This window comes from Dendrobates tinctorius, unplaced genomic scaffold (assembly GCF_039654945.1).
Source record: "Dendrobates tinctorius isolate UK_male_01 unplaced genomic scaffold, ASM3965494v1 ptg000003l, whole genome shotgun sequence".
Classification (NCBI taxonomy): Eukaryota; Metazoa; Chordata; class Amphibia; order Anura; family Dendrobatidae; genus Dendrobates; species Dendrobates tinctorius.
The window spans coordinates 56,731,990-56,754,492 of record NW_027361671.1 but is presented as its reverse complement, the minus strand read 5'-3'; the positions used below and the strand labels follow the sequence as shown (position 1 = coordinate 56,754,492).

The 22,503-nt window shown below is 41.1% G+C and overlaps 1 protein-coding gene across 3 annotated transcripts in view; it reads right to left on the bottom strand.

Annotated features, from left to right (window-relative positions):
• Positions 1-13,685, bottom strand: part of LVRN (laeverin) — a 225,498-nt gene extending 211,813 nt beyond the window's left edge. Inside the window, exon 1 of one of the 3 annotated variants that reach the window (XR_012221962.1) lies at positions 12,618-13,685. Coding sequence is in view for 2 of the 3 variants with exons in the window: in XM_073553307.1 (XP_073409408.1) it covers positions 12,618-13,678 (1,061 nt within the window). In the remaining variant the exon portion in view is untranslated. The remainder of the gene's footprint in view (positions 1-12,617) is intronic. The other 2 variants (XM_073553307.1, XM_073553353.1) reach the window with 2 other exon arrangements.
• Between the last annotated feature and the right edge of the window lie 8,818 nt (positions 13,686-22,503).

Sequence of the window (22,503 nt, the reverse complement as noted above, 5' to 3'; positions counted from 1 at the left end):
AAGCATTTTATTTTCTACCGTGAATACCGTGGAGAAAAAGGTGTTTAATATATTAGCTTTTTTCTCGTCATCTACAACCATACTTTCCTCACAATTTTTGAAGGGGCCTACACTTTTACTTTTGATTCTTTTACTATTGATATAGATGAAGAACAGTTTGGGATTAGTTTTACTCTCCTTAGTAATGTGCTTCTCTGTTTCCTTTTTGGGAGCTTTAATTAATTTTTTTAAAGTATTTTTCTCCCTATAGTTTTTAGAGCTTCAATGGTGTCATCTTGCTCTAGTAGTTTAAATGCTTTGTTTTTACTGTTAATTGCCCCTCTTACTTCTTTGTTTAGCCACATTGGGTTTTTCCTATTTCTTGTCCTTTTATTCCCACAAGGTATAAACCGCTTACAGTGCCTATTAAGGATGTTCTTAAATATTTCCCATTTATTTTCTGTATTCTAATTTCTGAGAACATTGTCCCAGGCCACCAGATTAATGGCATCTCTAAGCTGGTCAAACTTTGCCTTCCTAAAGTTCAGTGTTTTTGTGACTCCCTGACAAGTCCCCCTAACGAAAGACAAATGAAACTGCACAATATTGTGGTCGCTATTTCCTAGAAGCCCGACGACCTGCAGATTTGTGATTCTGTCAGTTGTATTAGATAGTGCTAGGTCTAAAAGTGCTGCTCAAAAAATGTCCACAGGACCAGGGAAGAAATATCAAAAGTGCAATCATAAAATCCTTAAAAATATGAAACTTTAATAAATTGAGGTAAAAAACACCCCCCTAGTGCAATAACACAATTGACAAACTCTATACAATAATAACCTACGATAGCCCTACATTAGCCTGCTATCCCTTCCTGACAGTGGAGGTTGGCACCCTAAAAGATATGATTTGGTGCCCCCACTCTGCGGCGGCTGTCCCAGACTCGCCCTAAATGACCCTTATAAACTACAGGTGGGAAAACAATAAGCAAATAAAAGAGATGAAAGATAGTGCTTAATATAATACACAGGCTATTAATGCACAATATATAAAAGAAAGGCTATTACATGTAAACATAGAGAAACCTCTTGTATAACCAGTAGATAGTGGCAATCTTGTCTTTTTGGGTATTAATAGACCACAGAAAATATAGTTTCCATATGCATTATCAAATGAAGCCAAAAAAAACAACTCTCTGCAGTAAAATCAGACAAGCACAGACAAGAGGTAAAAAATAGCGTGGTTCAATAAAGGAACATCAGAATTATATCCATATTGGGTCCCATAGAAGGCAATGGATGATACCTATTGCCAAACTAAAAAAAAAAAAACCTCACATCCATGAATTGGCTGGTTCCTTAGGCCATGTGCACACGCTGCGGTTTTGCTGCGGTTTTGGCCCTGCAGAACTGCAGCAGTTCCGCAGACATGGTACTTCACCATGTTAGCCTATGGGTTTTCAAAACCGCAGTGCTCACGCTGCGGTTTTTTACCTGCAGAAAAGCTGCGGGTTTTTTTCCGCAGCATGTCAATTGTTTCTGCGGATTCTGCTGCGGTTTCACACCTTTAACATAGTAGAGGTGTGAAACTGCAGGGCAAAACCGCAGCAAAACCGCAGGTCACTTTACCTGCGGTTTTACCTGCGGTTCTGCAGGAAAAAACCCGCAGGTGAATCTGCAGTGTGTGCACATACCCTTATTGTGCCTCCTGGTGAACCGTGTGGACGTGGAAACGCGTCGAGGCTGGAAGCTAAGTTTTGGTTAATCCCCAGCTGTTTCTATAATTTTTTTTTTTTGTTTGGCAATTGACATCATCCATTGCCTTCTATGGGAATCAATATGGATATAATTCTGATGTTCCTTTATTGAACCACACTATTTTTTACCTCTTGTCTGATTTTACTGCAGAGAGGTTTTTTTTTGGCTTTATGTGATAATGCATATGGAATCTATGTTTTCTGTAGTCTTTTAGGGTGCCAACCTCCACTGTCAGGAAGGGATAGCAGGCTAGTGTAGGGCTATCGTAGGTTATTGTTGTATAGAGTTTGTTAGTTGTGTTATTGCTCTAGGGGGGGTGTTTTTTACCTCAATTTATTAAAGTTTCATATTTTTAAAGGGATTATAAGATTGCACTAAAAGTGCTGCTCCTCTGGTTGGAATCTGCACCAATTGTGAAAGATAATTTTTCTTGTTTATTAGCAGAAAGCTGTTGGCTTTAAGGGTTTCACAGGTCTCTGTTTCCCAGTTAATATCCGGGTAGTTAAACTAATTCATTATGGGTTACAGCTTCATCTATCTGCCTTAGTAGTAGACTTTCCATGATTTTGGCTATATTTGGGGTTTTTTAACAGACCCCAATGAGAATTTGGTTATTATTTTTCCCTCCATGTATTTCGACCCATATGGACTCGATATCTTCATTCCCTTCACTAATATCCTCCCTTAAAGTTGACTTTAGACAATACTTTACATAAAGACAAACCCCTCCTCCTCTCCGATTTTTACGATCCTTTCTAATCAGACTGTAACCCTGTAAGTTAACTGCCCAGTCATAGCTTTCATCTAACCATGTCTCGGTTATTCCCTCTATATCATAGCTACCTGTAGATATTTCTGCTTCTAGTTTTTGCTGACAAGTTAGTTCATGACAGTTAGTATAGATGAAAAGATAACTGTTCACTGCAAGAGGTTGTGCTTAAATTAAAAATCCTATGTGAATGTAAGTTGCGCACTGTTACTCCTCCACGGTGCATTGATTGACAGTCTGCTCTACATATGACTCAATCAAAGCTCCAGGGAGCGATTATAGCTTTGCTCACTGTGTTTCAAGCAGAGACTGTGAGGCCATGTTCACACGTTCAGTATTTGGTCCACATTTCACATCAGTATCTGTAAGCCAAAATCAGGAGATGGTGATAAATGCAGAAATGGAGACAGGTTGTTGTGAAATACTGAACGTGTGAACATGGCCTAATCATTCCCTGCAACACTCCAAGGACTGTAAGGTGTGTGCACACGTTGCGGATTAGTCTGCGGGAAAGGGAATCCGGAAAAGACTGGTTCACTTTAAGTAGAATACAAACTCTTAATGTTTTGCTTTGTAATAAAAGGTGCCGAAGAGCAAGAAACATATTATTCAGTATTACGCTAATATTCATCAGTATGTTTATTGAAATGTTAAAGTAATTGTTAGAGTGTATAACATGGCTAGGTGCTATGTGATGTTTTATCAGATATTACTCGGCCCAATGTTATACTATGGGGCAGTACATCCGATATTCGGATCACGCGTACCCATACAAGTCTATGGGTGTGTGTGAAAAATCAGACTGCACTCGGATGTCATCCTAGTGCAGTTCGATGTAAGCACACAGAGATAATGGAGAAGATGGAAAAATTAAGTTCTCCATCTTCTCCGAGAGAATCGGATCACACTCATATGACACTCGACTCAAACTCTGACAGATTACATGGAGCACAACTGACACTAAAAGTGACTCAGAGATATTATGGATATCGTATTGAACCTTTGGAACCAGTGTCAGCTACTGCCAAGACTCAAATCAGAACTTAATGCATATGGCCGAACCAATGTGATTGTCCATGTGGTTTGAGCTGTTTTATCTGAAATGTCTACTGTAGGTAAAACTGATACTTGATGGTATACTAAGTGCAGAATGGAGCATGATGGAAAGACGTCTTCTTTGGTGCTTAGTGAATCCTAGGGATGGGCGAATCTACTCGTTAGGACTCGTTACTCTGCGAGTAGTAGGGGACTCGCAGGAGTCGGTACTCTGTGAGTTTCCAAGCGATTACTCGCACAGTAACGAGTCCAATGCAAATCAATGGCAATCCTAGTTTTTTCAGTTTAATACAAGCAATCCTAGTTTCTTAGCGATTTTGTGTCCCGCTGTCAGCAGCGAGTCTAAGCGAGTCTAGGACTCCTATATACTGTATTCGGGACTCGCAGAATACAGAATATGTTAATTTTCAGAGACAGCCTAGTTTGTTAGGTGAGAAAACTATGAAGAGCACTACTATGATTGGCTGCTGTCCATCGTGATGCCTATGTCATGTATCACAGGCAAGGCTGTATATAAACCCTGCCCCCGCCATTTTGGGCACATTCCTGTGACGATCTGAGCTGGTGCAGGGCGAGTTGGAGACATAGAGCAGATCTAGGGACTGTTAGTCAGTGTAGGACCTCAAGATTCCTCACATATAACACAAAAGTTCTTTTCAGAACTACCAGGACGGAGGAGTACTTTAGAGGACTGTAGGCAGGGAGAAAGGCAGGAGCAGCCTTACAGTGCATACAGCACCATCCTCAGAGCTTAGCTTACTCACTCAGCTTCCAACAGAGCTGAAATCAGAAGCATAGCTGAGCAAATTTTCTTTTTTTTTTCCACCAGATATTATTGGGGTCATTTTTACCCCTGCAGCGTTATTGTTTATGTGGCAGACCAGAGCGTTGCTGCTATCTATCCCACCAGCTAATAGCACGCACGCTGCCTGCTTGTGTGCACTAAACAATTTTTTCAGGGAGAGTGCGTTGCTTCTCTGCTAAGTTACAGCACGCAATTCACCCCAGAGCGGTGACGCAGACAGCACCACAGTCCACCTAGGTGACTGCCTTTGCGCACTAAACAATTTTTTCAGGGAGAGTGCAGGGCTTCTCTGCTACCAGCTAATAGCACGCACGTTACCTTCCTGCTGTGCCAATACGCATCACTAGCCTTGATTGTCCTCCTATTACAGTCCCCTGTAGTTATCCCCTTTGCACTGTGCATCCCCTGAGACTACAGCACGGGTCACATCACATCCCCCAGTGAAGCAGACCCCGGCCCGGTGCTGGGTACCACGGTTTCAGTGCGTCACAGACGCCAATGGTGACACTAGAAATCTCACTCTCTCCTAATCCAAAAAAGGGTACAGTAAAAGAAAATAGAAGAAATGACATCACATAACTCTTACCCATGTTTGCCTGCCCATCTTCTCCAGCGTGATCAAATGACGGGAACATACTTCTGGCGATGGACCTCCAAGCCATATTTCGCTGTCTTTCATCACCATAGCCAGGGTGGGTGGGCTGCCACAGCTGGGGCCACTCTTCAACCAGGCCGATCAGCCTCTCTGTATCACGTCTGCTACACATCTTTGGTGGGCCTGTGTGTGCAGATCTGATCGCCCTGTGTGTGCAGATCAGATCGCCCTGTGTGTGCAGATCAGATCTGCCTGTGTGTGCAGAATATCAGATCAGCCTGTGCAGTAAATCGGTTAGCACAGGCGACTTCCTGTTTAGCTTCTAGCGTGATGTAGAAACGATTTTCTGTGCTTTAGGGATGAATTCTAAATCGCTAAGCTAGGGGCCACTTGCGAGAGTAAAGAGTAAAAAAAATGGCAGCACAGGAATCGCTGCAATACTCGCATCCCCATTCATTAACATTGGACTCGCTAGACTTGCAACGAATAGCGAGTTTCCGAGTCGGACTCGTTAGAGTCTAGCGATTCCGAGTATTTCAGGATTCGCCCATCCCTAGTGAATCCCTGTTTCATTCACCCCTCAGGGCCTGCACCAGACAGCACAGAATGAGTTTTACCCAAAAAAACTCCTTAAAAATAAATGTTGAAGCCTTTGGAAGTAGTATGGTTTGACATTCACAGGTACATCACAAAAAATAGAAAAGTAGAATTACTATTATTGTAATAAAGCAATAAAACTAGAAAAATAGATGGAGGATATTACAGCGTAACATGTTGTTCTGGGCAAAATGCTCACGGTATTGTGAATAGAGCTGATCCTGTGCAGGGCCGGTATAAGACAAGTGTGGACCTGGGTAAAATATATAAGTGGGGGCCTATATTCTATAGTCACATTACAATATTACTGTCATGCTACTGTAGTGCAGTATAGCGCAACCTCCACCAGGGGGTGCTGATGAGGGAAGAGAGGTTGCACACACAGCATAGCAACACTGAGCAGTAGAAAAAGCACCGCCAGGTGGCGAAAGAGTGGTCAGACAAGCCGAGTTAGAAACAGTCAGGAGCAGAAGTACCAGAGGTCACAGCAGTGCACGTGGTCAGAAATAAGCCAGGGGATCAGCAACAGCAGGAAGCGGATAAGACAAAGACAAAAGACAGAAGCAGGTCTGAATGCAAGCCAAGTCAAAACCAGGGAGTCAACAAACTTACAGGGAAACACTGAGTCAGGACAGACAGAGGGGATAAACAGACACGGGGCAAGTCAGGGATCACAGCAGGACTAATCAGGGTACACCAGAGTCAGATACACACGAAGAAGGCAGAATTATAGCTGATACCGCCTGCAGGATACAGTGGAGCTAAATAGCAAACCTAAGACCAGACTGAGGCTGAGAAAAGTTAACCCCTGAAATGACCAGAAAGGAAACATGGAAAGACAGGACTAAAAACCCCGTCTGGATCATGACAATTACCAGTATGTTCACTACCTAATAACCTGAGTAATACAACTTTTCCTACTCATGAGTCCCGTCAGGCACAGGTATATACAGACTTGAGGTGTCACCTCTTGACACAACAATTGGTTCCAGACAAGCACTTTATGGTTAAGTCGAGAGATTCATTTAACCTTTTTCTACCATTTCTTTTAGACACAGCTATGTTGTGCCTTATGGATGAAGTGATTTACTTCATCTTTTTGATACTGTGTTCCAACCCAGTCAACATAGCAATATGAGGGTTTCTTTTTCTCGAGTACAAGTGGTAATTTTTTAATGGTACTATTTCAAAGAACATATAATGAGTTGAAAAACTTTTTGTATGTCTTTTAAAAAAAAATTGTAATTCTGCATTTTTTTTTAAAGATTTTGTTTCAGTGTTCACCATGTGGTAAAAGTGACACATTAACTTTATTCTACAGGTCAGTATGACAATAATGATCCCAAACATATATACTACATGTCTATTATTGTTCTCACTAGTACACCCAGTTTCATCAGGCTCTCAGCTAGGTATATGTCAGGCTCTTGACACATGAGTGTAGAGGCAGTGCCCAATAGATCAGCCTGAAGAATATATCTCACACAGCACTATTTTACCATGGCTCATGAGTCAAATATATACAGCATGTAGAATTAAAGAAGCACTCATCCCATGAAAGTTTTTAATCCTCTTAATATATTGCAGCCATCATATTACATAGCACTGTGTACTTACAATTGCTCATTTTGCCTTTCTACCTAGTAAATTCTTCACTTTTCTCTGCTCTATGTAGAAACAGGAGTCTCTTGTCCCTGCATTTATCATTCCCCTCTTCACCCCCTGACCTAGCTGCTCTGCTTCTTCCCCATGCCATTGACTTTTGCTGACTCATGACTTGTGCAGGGAAAACAGACCTCCTGTTTCTACACAGAGGTTAGAACTATGCAGCTAGTCAGTTTTTAATGATACAATGTCATAGACCTAATGGAAAAGAGAAGAATGAATTTGGTAGAAAGGCTAAAAGAGCAATTGGAAGTACACAGTGCTATAGAATATGATGACTGCAGTATATTAAGAGGATACAAATTTTGATGGGAGGAGGGCTATTTAGAGGATTAAGCAAATTTTTAATTGTTAATTTTTAAGAAATAACGTTTTATTTTTTTTCTGTGGATACAGCTACAATATAGGAAAGATTATTTTTCGAAGACAAGTTGTATTTTTCAAAGGCAATATTTTGAGACACATCAAACTTATTTAACTGTATTATCACTTTATGAGGTGGAATGAAAAAAAAACACAAGTGCCACCATTGTGTTTCTGTTTTTCCTTCTGTTTATTGTGCAGTAAAAATAACAAGTAAACTTTATTATGCAGATTGGAAGGATTGTGGTGATTCTAATTCAGCTGAGGGTTTTTTTTCCCATTTTTTAACTTTTGCGCAATAGAATCATGTTTTACTGGAAAAAATAATTTTTGTATCCCTGTATTCAAAGATCTATTCTTTTTTTTTTTTTTTTAGTTTTTAATTTATATAGTCACAGTAAGCCTTGCTTTTTATATTTTTGTATGACTGGTTGTAGTTTTTAATATTACTATTTTGCGGAACACATCATTTATTTATTACTTTTTATAATTTTTCCAACAACAATTTAAACACTGCTTTTTTACTTTCTTTTAAATGCTAAACTATTTAAAAAATGTTTTATTTTATTTTTGGGGAGGTACTTTTTATTTTTTTATTAAACTTAATTTTCCTTTCTGGGGGACTCCTTCCCCAAACCTAGAGAACTGGAAGGACGATTGTTTGATCACTTTTATAACACTCTGACAAGCATCCCATTTAACCCTGTCATAGCTGCCTTGATGGTAAGTATCAAATAACAGCTGCCATAGCAACTTATCAGTACCCTGCAGCTGTGCTTATCAGTACCCTGCAGCTGTTCTTATCAGTACCCTGCAGCTGTGCTTATCAGTACCCTGCAGCTGTGCTAACGTCAATGTTGACTGTTGCATTGGCGGAAAATGGGGGCTAAGCAGCCACAATTGTAGCTAGCTTTGTGCATAGCCTTTTCAGCAGGATGTAAGCTATGTAACACAGCATACACCTGCTGCAGATGGCACAGAACAGCTGCTGTGGCTGTGTCATCAATTGCACATAAGTGTACAGTTGTTTGTGATCAGGCAATAGAAAAATGAATGTACAGTTTCATCCATTTGTGACAGAGTTATAGTATTTCTCTGAATGTTAATGTACATGTATGGGTATATACTGTATATCTGAAAGATTTGTACACATTGACATTTACAGTGGCTTGTAAAAGTATTCACCCCCTTTGCTTTTTACCAATTTTTTTACATTACATCCTGTGTTTAGATATTTTTGTAATCTGATTTGTGTGTGATTCATCTACACTAAATAGTTGGTGAAGTGAGAAAAATATAGGCATAAATTACATTTATGGTATCAAATAACTAAAAATTGTCATATGTATATGTATTCATCCCTTTTGCCCTGAAGCCCCTAACAATTTCTGGTGCAAGCAATTCCCTTCATAAATCACATGATTAGTGAAAGGAAGTCTATCTGTGCACAATCTAAGTTTCACATATCTGTCAATAAATATACACCTTTTTTGAAAGGCCACAGAGACTGCAACACCATGAAGCAAGAGGCACCACTAACCAAACACCATGAAGACCAAGGAGATCTCCAAACAAGTCAGGTACAAAATTGTTGAGAAGTTCAAGTCAGGGTTGGATGATAAAAAAATATCCCAATCTTTGATGATCCCCCAGAGCACCATCAAATCCATTATCATCAAATGGAAAACACATAATACCACAACAAACCTGCCAAGAGTGGGCCGCCCACCAAAACTCTCAGCCCCTGCAAGGAAGGCATTAATCAAATATGCAGCACAGAAACCAAAGGTAACCCTGAAGGAGGTGCAGAATTCACAACCAGAGACTGGGACTGGAGGATCTGTCCACACAACCACAATAAGCTGTACACTCTATAGATGTGACCATTATGGAAGAGTGGGAAGAAAGAAGCATTTACTGACACAAAATTTGTAAGGCTCATTTTGTTTGCCAAAAGGTTTGTGGGAGACTTCCCAAATGTATGGCGGAAGGTGCTGTGGTCAGATGAAACCAAAATTGAACTTTTTGGCCACCAAGGTAAGTCTGGCACCAAACCAACACAGCTTATCACCCCAAGAACACCATCTGCACAGTGATGGCACCATCATGCTGTGGGGATGTTTTTAGGCATCAAGGACAGGGAAAATGGTCCGAGTTGAGGGGAAAATGGATGGATTTGAGACTGGGGCGGACGTTCACCTTCCAACAAGACAATGACAAAAAAGGATACTGCTACAGCAACACTTGAGTGGTTTAAGGGACAACGTGCAAATGTTTGTCGGGGCCTAGTCAAAGCCCAGACCTTAGCCCAATTGAGAATCTGTGGTCAGACTTGAAGATTGCTGCTCATCAGAGGAAACCATCTAATTTCAACCAGCTGGAGCAGTTTTGACTTGAGGTATGGGCAAAAATCTCAGGGGCAAGATTTCAAAAGACTTATCCAAAGTTACTTGCAGCTTTAATTGCTGCAGAAGGAGGCTTTACTGACTTTATGGGGGTGAATAGTTAAGCACACTGAAGTTTTTAATACTTTTTATTTTTATTTGTTTTTAATTATTTTTTTATTAGGTTTAACATTAACAAAATTTGATTTCCAAATATAACTATTAATAATAATTTTTAGCTATAAAATAACAGGGTTGGGTGGGTAGTAAAAAGAAGTCGTTGGGCTAAAGGTATAAACAAAATAACAGGGTTGAGGGAGGCGGAAAGGGAGAAGGAAACAGGAAAACAGATAAAGAGGGGGAAGAAGAAAAGGGAAAAAGGGAATCAGAACTACTTAATGGTCGAACAATTGACCAGTAAATATTATAATAAACAATTATACTTAGATTTTGATGTTTCTAGGATCTGTATAAGGTTGTCAACTGCCTGAGAGATGGTACTGCTAAGCAATCAAAGATAAAAGTTGTCCCAAATTTTCTACTCCAGAGAGACCAATTTTTTTCATATTTTGCAATGTTATCGTTTTTAAGAGCGTAGTAATGTTCATAAATGTTATGGGCCGCAATCCTTTCAATAATATCTTGCATTGTAGGGGGATCTTTGTTTTCAATTATTTTCTCCTATTTGTTGTTTGCTTTACAATAAAAAAGAAAAACAAATGTTCACAGTTGTAGGCATGTTCTTTACATGAACTGATGCAAACCCTCAAGAAAAAAGTGAAATTCCAGGTTGTGAGGTAACAAAACACAAAAAATACCAAGGGGATGAATACTTTCATAAGCCACTATACTAAGCTACTTATGCCAGTGATGTGGCTCACATGTGTATTGTGGTACAAAGAAGTTATCATTTAGATAAGTGATAAATTATAGATTGGCACCAACTGATGTGACTGAACATCAGAATGGGGCACTGTTAGAAATGAGCGTCAGTGCACACGCTCAGACGTACATTCTCTGGCAGTCCCATGGGGAAAGTTGATTGTGTGCACTGCAGTTCCATTCTATACATGATAAAAGTGCACCGTTCTGGTGATCATTGGGAGGGATCTGGCTATTGAACACATGCAACCAAAAAGTTATCACCTATGGATTAAGGAATAAATTAAACATATAATGGACAACGGCCGTTTCGTGCCTTCCTGCACCTCAACAGGTCCTTGAATTCAAGGACCCGATGAAGCCCAGGAAGGTGTGAAACGGCCATTGTCCATTATGTGTTCAATTTCTCCTGCATGCATGTTTTAACTTTTATTGAATAAAGAAGCTTTTAAGGGATGATGAGTGCCACCTTTCTTTTTCTCTTTCACAATTTGGATTGACTTTATTTTTTGGTGCTGCACCCAAGATCCCTCTTGTCTGGTGGTAAAACACATCCACAAGTAACAGGATATTGAGGTGGATAAAGGATATATGGTGCCGGAATCTTTCCCTATTACAATGGTCAGCTTCTTAAAGGGAATCTGTCAGAACAGAATGACTGTTCAAATCAAGTACAGCCGCTCGGTGCATCATTGCGTGGCCAAATATTTATACGTATGCACCTTCCCACCTGCTTGGTATCCATCTATCTCCTCCTTTCTCTGGCTCTATGAAGACAAAGCTGTCAATCAAAGAAGAGGGGGTGGAGATTGAGAGAAAACAAGCAGATGGAAAGGTGTATATAAACAATTGTCACCCCCGTGAAGCACAGAGTGGCGACACTTAGTTTGATGAACAGTCATCCTATGCTGACAGAGTCCCTTTAAAGCGGTACTATAAAAACAAAGACAAATTACTGCAGGAAAATAGCACCTACAATATAAACAAATAACTCAATAACTTCTTATCGAACAATGAAACTTCACAATTTTATGAAGGTATCCTTCAGAGCAGTTGATCTTCCTGTAACATACATTTGATGTTTATGACGTTGTGATCTGATGACTAATTGATCAATGAAATATTCACAGTGCGGGTACAGTGGGATTACTTTTTAGGAGTTTGTAAGCAGCTAAGAGTTTACAAATAGAGTTGTCTGTGAACACTAGCTATACTGTGTGGTTGTACGGTTTGTGTACTCTACATAGTGATGTGCTCATGTGTCTGTAATTTATAATAAGTAGCCTAAAAGCAAACATTGCTTCTGCTCATAAACCCTGTCCCCAGGACCAATGCTCCGTGATGATCAGAGCGCTTTCTTAACACAATACTTGTAGTTTTCCTGGTGTTTTATTCCCCTGAACTGTTCCCCTTTCTATCAAAAACACTTGTATTCATAGTAAGGAAGCATTTTTACGGAATAAAAATCAATGGGACATTGTAAATAGCTTTCTGCCTCCTCTGCTTTGTACTTCTGCAATCATGAAGATCAGAGATCATCTCTGCAATTGCTTTGCTACATATGGGGCTTGTTTAAGATACATTCATGTGGACAGCAGATGCCATTCCTTTGCTTTAACTAATAATTTTGGACAAAGCATTAATATTAGAACTACGTGTAGTAAGATCATGCAAGTAGCTGGAGGAAATGCAGCCATTAAGGGAATGGCACTAAATCCTAACTGCATGCAGCATAAAGGGTTAAAAGGACAAGTTATTAATCACTTACTTGTCTATGTCAAAGTCTTTGTAATGTGCTATGAAGAGTCCTGAGTAGTCCTCACTCAGAAAGCCTTGGAAGTCCAGCTCCAGCATGTACAGGGTCCCTGCCACAAGTGGCATCTCCAGCTCCAGCACCAAGTACTGGTGGAGCTCTGAATGCCATAGCTTAGTGATGGTGATGTTCTGCCCATGGTCTGGGAAGCTGGCACTTGTGTCTTGGAAGTGTGAGGAGGACACTTCTCCTCCGTAGAGGTTGACTCTGTTACTTAGTTTGATTCCTGTTTTGGACCTTTTGCTTTGTGTTTGCTCATTCTTGTAGTTGAACTGAGTGAGTGGTGCCAGCTGTGCCCGGCTTATGTTCAGGTTGGAGCTGTGTAGGAGCACAACGCCTGTGCCATGGAGGCAGCTGATGGTGATGTTCACCTTCCCAGACAGGTGGTAGTAGCCTTCTGCATCTGCCTCTGTTCTTGGCCACAGCTCCAGGTCATAGTGTAAGGGCACCAAGTCTGGTGGCAGCCTGGGGTTGTCCCATATGCCAGGTGGTCCTGTGGCTTGTGTAGGCAAGGTAAATGGGACAGGAGGGGTGCTCATGTTGGTAGTGGCACTGTTCGTGCCCATCTGCTCCTCAGTCAGTTCTGCTTTCCTAGTTCTGGCATATAGAGATCCCAGCACTATCAGTGCCAAGAGCAGAGCAGCCAGCAGCAGTGCCAGCAGGGCAGCAGAGGTCCTGCTCAGGTAGAAGCCAGAGGAAGACTTGGGTCCCATGTTGTCGAGTGTGTACCCCTCTCCAGAAGATAAGTCCTGGGATCTGCTGCTAGAGTAAGTGCTGGGTGTGTCACAGGGTGGCAGGGGGGAGTGCAGGCGATCGCTCCATGAATTTTGGGGCTGGAGGATGTGCAACAGGAGGAAGCGAGCAGCTGATTTACTCTGGATACAGAGACATGTATATATACACAACAGCAGAAACATCAGGGTGGGAAGGAGGGGAGAGCTGCTGGGACTCCTGCTAATGGTACATAGCCTCACAATCAGAGGCTGGGAGAGAAGCAGCACAGAATAGCAATCCATGCAGAGGAAGCAGATGGGACAAGAATAGGAGAAATGGCAATAATTACAGACAGGAAGGGTGAGAGCAACATAAGAGAACACTGTACAACTGGGAGGCAATGACAGGACATGTCAGACCTTTACATTACTAATCCAGCTTTAGGTTACTGTGCCCCCCCTGGGGAGCTAGCACTGGTTACGAAGGGTTAAGTATATTACCCCAGGTGTAACTCCCTATGTTGCTTAATTCAGTTATAGAAAACAAAGGACTGGTACATAAGGCATGATTCCTCTGTACATACATATTACCTTCAAATTTTCAGAAATTGCTCAAATTTCTCAGTCTAATTAATCAGAATTCATGTCATTACAAGAAGAAATCTGATCTAAACCTGCTGGCATTTATTTGCAGACTGCTCCTCTCCAGCTTTGAAAATAGATGTGTATTAGGCTATGGTCACACAGGGTATAAAAAAATCCTTCAGATTTGCTTCCAGAGAAGTTGAACAATTTTTTCTTCTAATTTGTCATCAGTTTACAATCGTTTTTTTTTTGTTTTTTTTTTGCAGCAGCTATTAATCTATTGCAGGACCATTTACAATGTCCTATGTTACAGAACTGCAATGTAGCTGTAAAAATCAGATGTTATACTGTGTCTCTGTATGGCATGCAATTTTTTTCTCACACTCATAGACTTGAATGGATCAGTCTCATCCATTTTTAGAGGAAAATCGGGCATGCTACCATTTTTTTCATTAGCAGATGCAGTTGGTGAAAAAAATCATGCATTTGCACTGCCCAATTGAATAGCATTGGTCCGAGTGTTATCCGTTCTTTTAATGAACAGTGCTTGGAACGAAAATACGGTTGTGTGCACGAGCCCTGACGTGTGACCCTAGCCTTAAATGTAGGCTAAGGTCAGACGACTGTAGATTTTCTATCCGAGAGAATTGGCCGATTATACAAATGACGCTCCTAATAAACTCTGATCAGAGTGTCTGCATAGTGTGAGCCAAATCTCTTGGATGAAAGAATTGAAGCACACTGCGAGAAAAAGATGGAGAACAGAATTTCTCCATGTTCTCCATTCCTTGAGTCCGTGGAAATCAGACTGCACTCTGATGAAATCAGGCCGATGTTTTCCAAGCATCCAGAGACTTGAATGGGTGAGTGGCACCCAATTTCAGAGTTAGGCTGTGTGCCCACGATGCGATTTTTAAGCATTTTTGCCGCGATTTTCAGCGCGAAAACACTGCGAAAATGTTTAAAAATCTTGTACAGAACGCACCCCATGCATTCCTATGGCATTCCGCACATGCTGTGCTAATGCTGCGCTTTTTTCCGCGGCGGAATCACATCGCGGAAAAAATCGCAGCATGCTCATTCTTTTGTGCGGAATCGCAAAGAATTGCTGTGATTCCGCACCCATAGGAATGCATGAGAGTTGCTTACTTCCCGCATGTGGCTATGCCCACCATGCGCAAACTTAGGCGTCTCATGTGCGGTTGGTACACACGGTGTGGAGGAGAGGAGACTGTCCTCCAGGCCCTGGGCACCATACCCCTGTAAAAAAAGGAAAAAAAAAGAAAAAATCGGGGTATATTTACCTTCCGACGTCCCGCGCTGCCATCCCAGGCCAAAGCGTTTCCAGTAATGCCTTGCGGCAAGGTCCTGTAATGACGTAGTCCCGCGTGACTCTAGCGGTCTCGTGAGATCGCTATAGCAATGCGAGACCAACGTCATCACAGGTCTAGCAAGGCATTACTGGGAACGCTGAGGCCCGGGATGGCAGCGCGGGACTTCGGAAGGTAAATATACCCCGATTTTTTATTTTTTAATTATTTTTTACATTCTTTCTTTTACTATTGAGGCCGCATAGGCAGCCTCAATAGTAAAAAGCTGCTCACACTTGTCAAACACTATGTTTGATGAGTGTGACCAACCTGTCAATCACTTTCCAAGCGATGCTTCAAATCACTTGGAAAGTGCTTGAATATTGCACGTGAAAATCGCGGCAAAATCGCAAACATAATAGCGGTAAAATTGCGCGGAAAAAAACGCGCGATTTCTGGGAAGGAGTCCGGTTTTCAGTGTCCGGATTTAAACGCTACGTGGGCCCATAGCCTTAAATCGCAGCATGTTGCAACTTTTCTCACTTTTAGATTATTCTGATATTGCTGTATGATTGTAAGAAAAAACAGCTAAATTACAAACAGGTCACAATCACATCACAGTCACATTGGAAAAAGATTATGGTTCCTGAAGTCAAGATCTTTAGCAGCAGTTGCACTATGGTCGTGTCGTGTAGCAACGATGTTACACTGGAAAAGAAAGAGACACGTTCACATAGGGTGATAAAGGCCAGTAAGAGAGGGCAGGGGTGAGATGTGTGCCCACCTGAGGGGGTCGTCAATTAATCATCCCCCACATCTTTACTCTGCAGTGCTGTTACATTGATATCATTAGATACAGTCTCAAGAACACGACAGTCATATTGTCGTGTGACAAAAAGTCGCCATATAGCCCTATCCTATTCCTTAAAGTTTATCAGCTACACTTTTTACAGGGGTATTCTAGGGGCCATCCATATTCATGGGTTTTTTCCTAAATTTCCGCTCAGTCTCGTTTGCTTATTTTTTACTTGCTACTGTTGAAAAAGCATGAGAGAGGGTGTGAATAAAGAAAACAGATAGGGGTATATTTGTAATAGAAATGAGGTACAATTCCAGATACAGTCAAGTCTGTTGCTGATTCAGAATAAAAGTTACTTCATTTATGAGGCAGTTTTAGAGTTAATGTTAGGAATAAATGCACATAGAGTAAGAGTTAATCAAGCTTGATCACGGCTTGGTGATGCTGGTTAGCAGCCAACGCATGATAAATCTCATGGCAGAGGATGTCCTGGTCTGTTGTGGTTGTCCATTTTCATAAAACAATTATCCTCATTACTGCAACAATTCCTACCTACAGTCCAGGATCTTCCTACTAGGATAGTACTGTCATAATCCCACACATACATGTATACAACCACTATCTATCTATCTATCTATCTATCTATCTATCTATCTATCTATCTATCTATCTATCTATCTAATCTGATCTACATTTGCCGTCTGTTGTAATTTTGATGGAACAGATCTAGCTTTGGTCTTTGTCTTGTACAGTTCTCAGTTTTACCCTTTTTTGCTTGAAGCTTATTTCTCTTGTAATCTTCTACATGTTAACCTTGTGTCTATATTCTGTTGCCAATCTCTGGGATTTGTTTTGTTTTGTTTTACCCCTGATACTGACAGACACAAGTTGTCTTTCCATTGTAAGCTGTATATGGTCATTTATGTAGTCCTCAAGTTAAACTGATTCCCTAAGAACTGTGACGAACCATCCAGAGAGTGTCCATGCATATTGGGACATACTGCTGATCAGGCAAATGTTAATGATCTTGACTCTAGGATGTCACAACCAGCTCCTTTGATGTACACTTGAAAGCAGGGGCTTTTCAGACAAGTAGTAAATCCTAGTAGTCCTTTTGAACCTGTAATTAATGTTGGCGGACTCTTTCAACCTCCCATCAATATTAGTCAGCATTATCCTCCTGTTACTTTCTGTATCTCTAGTGCTGATGGACGCAAAAAATGTTTAGTACATTTTATTGAAATTGTATAGAGAATTAAAGCGCAATATGACATTTCTTCAGGAAATTAATCTGGATACTGTCTGCCAATCAACCTCTTTCCAAGTTATCTATATACTACTGGATATCCTTTCTAGCTTTTATTCCTGATAATGACTCTTGCATTCCCTTTTGTGGTCAGTCACTGTAGGTCAAGTGTTTATTACAGTAGCCATCTGGTATCCATATTTTGCCTCCTAAAACATATTGTGTAGCAGCAACCATAATTTCAATTTGAAGATTATCTGAAGGTAGGTTCTTCCTACTACACCTGGTTCCTCCATAGACTTGAACATTTCTTAAACTGATCCTGGGCTACCAGGTGAATACATTTAGAAGCCCTCAGCCTAGAAAGTACATTTTTATCTTTTCAACTTGTATTTTTCAGGAACGCTGATTTTGTAAGTACTGTTCATCAAACCATTACTTACATTGTTCCACTGTTTGTTGTTGGGAACATTTTTACTATTGATGCAGAGCAGTGATGCAAAAATATGCTGTGAATGTATTATGGCTCCTTAACTTTGATGTCTGATCCTACGTATAGTGACTTTTAACCATCTGTTTAAAGAGGACCTTTCACAATTATTTACAAGTTGAACTGGATACAGGATATAATAGGTGCTGCAGAGTGGAATAAAACTTTTCTGTTTTTTAATTTCACCTCTCTGTTGCATGGATCTTAGCAATCAAAGTTTTTGGGGCTTAATCAATTAACTTTTTTTTAAGTCCAAGTTGGTGTTATCAGACAGTTTTTACTGGAGGCGTTTACTTCTTACTCCTGTATGATGCTGACCAATCATAAGCAGATAACAACACTCAAAAGAAACAAATACACGCCCCCCTACCATAGCTTAGAGTAGGTTTCTCAGTGTCTGAAATGTAATTATAGAGCTTTTATCTCCTAGTCAAACCACCTGCATTAGTCAGTGGGATATAGGGGCAGTGCTGCCTTTGTTTAGCTGTGTTACATTGCAAACCCTTCTATAAGCTCTCCTGGTTACCGAGTAATCACACTATATATCTGCAATGCTCACACCACATGTAATCGCTCTGTCCTTTGATTAGAGCTGTCATGTCTCACACAGGAGTAACCTGCCTTTTCTGGACTGCTCCTGTGTGATATGTAATGAGTAACAACAGCCTATTCTGATCTCACTACAGAGTGATTACAAGTTGAGCATGACAGACATAACTCATACGTGTGATATTGACACTCTAAACTCTCATCCCCGCATAGACAGTGTGGTGGAGTGGGAGTACAGCAGAATAAAAATGCCATTTAATGAGGAGAGCTAATAGAAGGGTTTTGTAATGTGACAAATTTTACTCAGCCACACTGCCCTTCCCCTTATACTGACTCATGAAGGAGGTTAAACTAGGAGATCACACTGTTTCATTATATTTCCAGTTCAAAAAAGAAAAATTGGGTGAAAAGTCCTCTTTAATCAAAGATATTAATCGGATGTCAGATAATTTGATTAATTACAAAAACATTCTGGGAGCCTAGAGCATTTGAAGGGAACCTGTCATATGGAAGAAGGAAGAAATCATGAGAAACCTGGCTTTGTCTAGTCAGCCAAGACACATAGTTCCTGAATGGCTATTCAATGTATATTTTCTCTGAAATGCTATCAGCCAGAAAAAAAGGCAGCCAGAATCTGATTCATGCTGCCTTTCATTCAGGAAGCAAGAATAAGCTGACAGTTTCCCTTTAAGAAAAGGGTCTGAATGAAGTGAACAGATCAACAATTGTATAATTTACAGTTATGGCTTATCCTTAAAAATTGCTTGTCTGTTTATGAGTAGGTGGAAAAATCTCAATAAATGTGCTTACCTTTTTCTATATCTCCCATGGAGCTAATGAAAAGTGACTGCACATGTGTCCAACTCTGCCACATATCAGGGACTTGTTTTTGGACTTGGAGACTTCCCAGTGGTTAGTTTCCCAATCATTAAACATTTAAAATACACTGCTTCAAGTAGACATGTCATAAATATTCACTGTGGGAGAAAAACTTTCGAATATCAGTTAAAGAAGCCCTCTCATTATTTTTTTAATAAATGTGTGTACAGTACATGCATATACTGTAGTGTGAGTGCCTTAATATAGTCACCTAATGCCGCTCTCTCCAGGATCCAGAGCCGGAAGTGGCTTTTATAATGTACACTGGGGAAAAAAGTATTTAGTCAGCCACCAATTGTGCAAGTTCTCCCACTTAAAAAGATGAGAGAGGACTGTAATTGACATCATAGGTAGACCACAACTATGAGAGTCAAAATGAGAAAACAAATCCAGAAAATCACCTAGTCTGATTTGGCAAGATTTAATTTGGAAATTATGGTGGAAAATAAGTATTTGGTCACCTAAAAACATGCAAGATTTCTGGCTCTCACAGACCTGTAACTTCTTTTTTAAGAGGCTCCTCTGTCCTTCACTCATTACCTGTAGTAATGGCATCTGTTTGACCTTGTTATCAGTATAAAAGACACCTGTCCACAACCTCAAACTGTCACACTCCAAACTCCACTACAGTGAAGACCAAAGAGCTGTCGAAGGAAACCAGAAACAAAATTGTAGCCCTGCACAAGGCTGGGAAGACTGAATCTGCAATAGGCAAGCAGCTTAGTGTGATGAAATCAACTGTGGGAGCAAGAATAAGAAAATGGAAGACTCACAAGACCACTGATAATCTCCCTCGATCTGGGGCTCCACGCAAGATCTCACCTTGTGGGGTGAAAATGATTACAAGAACAGTGAGCAAAAATCCCAGAACTACACGGGGGACCTAGCGAATGACCTGCATAGAGCTGGGACCACCGTAACAAAGGCTACCATCACTAACACACTACGCCGCCAGGAACTCAGATCCTGCAGTGCCAGACGTGTCCCCCTGCTTAAGCCAGTATATGTCCGGACCCGTCTGACGTTTGCTAGAGAGCATTTGGATTATCCAGAAGAGTATTGGGAGAATGTCATATGGTCTGATGAAACCAAAGTAGAACTGTTTGGTAGAAACGAAACTCGTTGTGTTTGGAGGAGACAGAATGCTGAGTTGCATCCAAAGAACATCATACCTACTGTGAAGCATGGGGGTGACAACATCATGCTTTGGGGCTGTTTCTCTGCAAAGGGACCAGGAAGACTGATCCGTGTATATGACATAATGAATGGGGCCATGTATCGTGAGATTTTGAGTGCAAACTCCTTCCATCAGCAAGGGCATTGAAGATGAACCGTGGATGGGTCTTTCAGCATGATAATGAACCCAATCACACCACCAGGGCAATGAAGGAGTGGCTTCGTAAGAAGCATAGGAAGGTCCTGGAGTGGCCTAGCCAGTCTCCAAATCTCCACCCCATAGAAAACATTTGGAGGGGTTTGAAAGTCCGTATTGCTCAGTGACAGGCCCAAAACATAACTGCTCTAGAGGAGTTCTGCACAGAGGAATGGGCCAACATACCACCAACAGTGTGTGCCAACCTTGTGAAGACTTACATAAAACATTTGAACTCTGTTATTGCGAACAAAGGATATATAACAAATTATTGAGATGAACTTTTGTTAATGACCAAATACTTATTTGCAAAATAAATCTTGCCAAATCAGACAAGGTGATTTTCTTGATTTATTTTCTCATTTTTGACTCTCATAGTTGTGGTCTACCTATGATGTCAATTACAGGCTCTCTCATCTTTTTAAGTGGGAGAACTTGCACAATCGGTGGCTGACTAAGTACTTTTTTTCCCCTCTGTAAGTCTATGGAGCATCAGAGCAAGACTTCTGGCAAATGCATAGTGCATGGAGTGAGCCTACTAGACGTAACTGCAGTGATAACACTGAGAATAGGAGCAGATCTGGGGCTTGGTGAGAGCTTATTTTTTGTACGCCGAGCTGATGTTTTTATTAATACAATTTTTATGTAGGTACAATGCTTTGATCTCCTGTTATTGCATTTTATTGTATTATTGCGGCGACCGAAGAACTGTAATTCTAGCATTTTGTATTTTTTTCATGTTACATCGTTTTCCAAATTAATCAATTCTTTTTATATTTTGATAAATCTGGCATTTCTGAATGCAGCGATACCAAATATGTGTATTTTTTATATTTTTTTATTTTTTTACTTCAAATGCGGCAAAAGGGTGGTGTTTTGAACTTTTTAAAATATTTTTAAAAATATTTTTTCAACTTTTTACTTGCTTGGAAAAGTTGTGGCCACGAGGCGGTGCTCATAGCAGATCAGCGATGAGAACCTTGGGGGTATCCTGCAAATCCCCAGTTGTCATTCAAACCCATTGACGCCCCGTGATCATGTGATAGGGATTAGTGATGGGTTACTGGCGCAAGCTTTTTAAATGACGCTGTCAGAGATTGACAGCGGTATTTAACATATTAACAGCCGTGGATGGATTGCGATTCTGCTTGCAGCTGTTAGGGGCACATGACAGCTGATCATGGGCTGGAAAGGAGCATGCATCTAAGGCAGGTTTCACATTTGCGTTCAGGCGGGCTGCAGATGGCTGCCTACTTGCTCCTTTCTTCCTCACTGAAGCTCTGCCTACTTCTGTATGCGTCCTGCGTTTCCCTGCATACCTGCATACCTATCTTTAACATTGGGTACGCATGGACATGCGTTGAAAGCGGATGTATCCGCATACGGCAATTTTATGTGTGCGGTGACCGCACGGAAACGCAAAATTGAATTGCATCGTAATGGTAAAGATTAGAGTTGAGCGATACCAGCCGATACTTGAAAATATCGGATTGGAATGGATCGGCCGATCTTAAAAAAAAGTATCGGTATCGCCGATTCCGATACCGGAAGTCCCATTCAAGTCTATGGGACTTCCGGTATCGGAATAAGAAAAACCCTATTTTTGCCTTGTACAGCCTCTCTGGGGTCTGTACGGGCCTTTCGGGGGGCTGTGCCGGCCTGCCAGGGGGTCTGTGCAGGCTCCGGTGGTCTGTGCCGGCCTGCCGGTGGTCTGTGCAGGCTCCGGTGGTCTGTGCCGGCCTGCTGGGGGGCTGTGCCGGCCTGCCGGTGGTCTGTGCAGGCTCCGGTGGTCTGTGCCGGCCTGCCGGTGGTCTGTGCAGGCTCCGGGGGTCTGTGCAGGCATCGTCCGATGGGACTACAAGTATGTAGTATGTATGTTGCATGCATGTAGTATATAT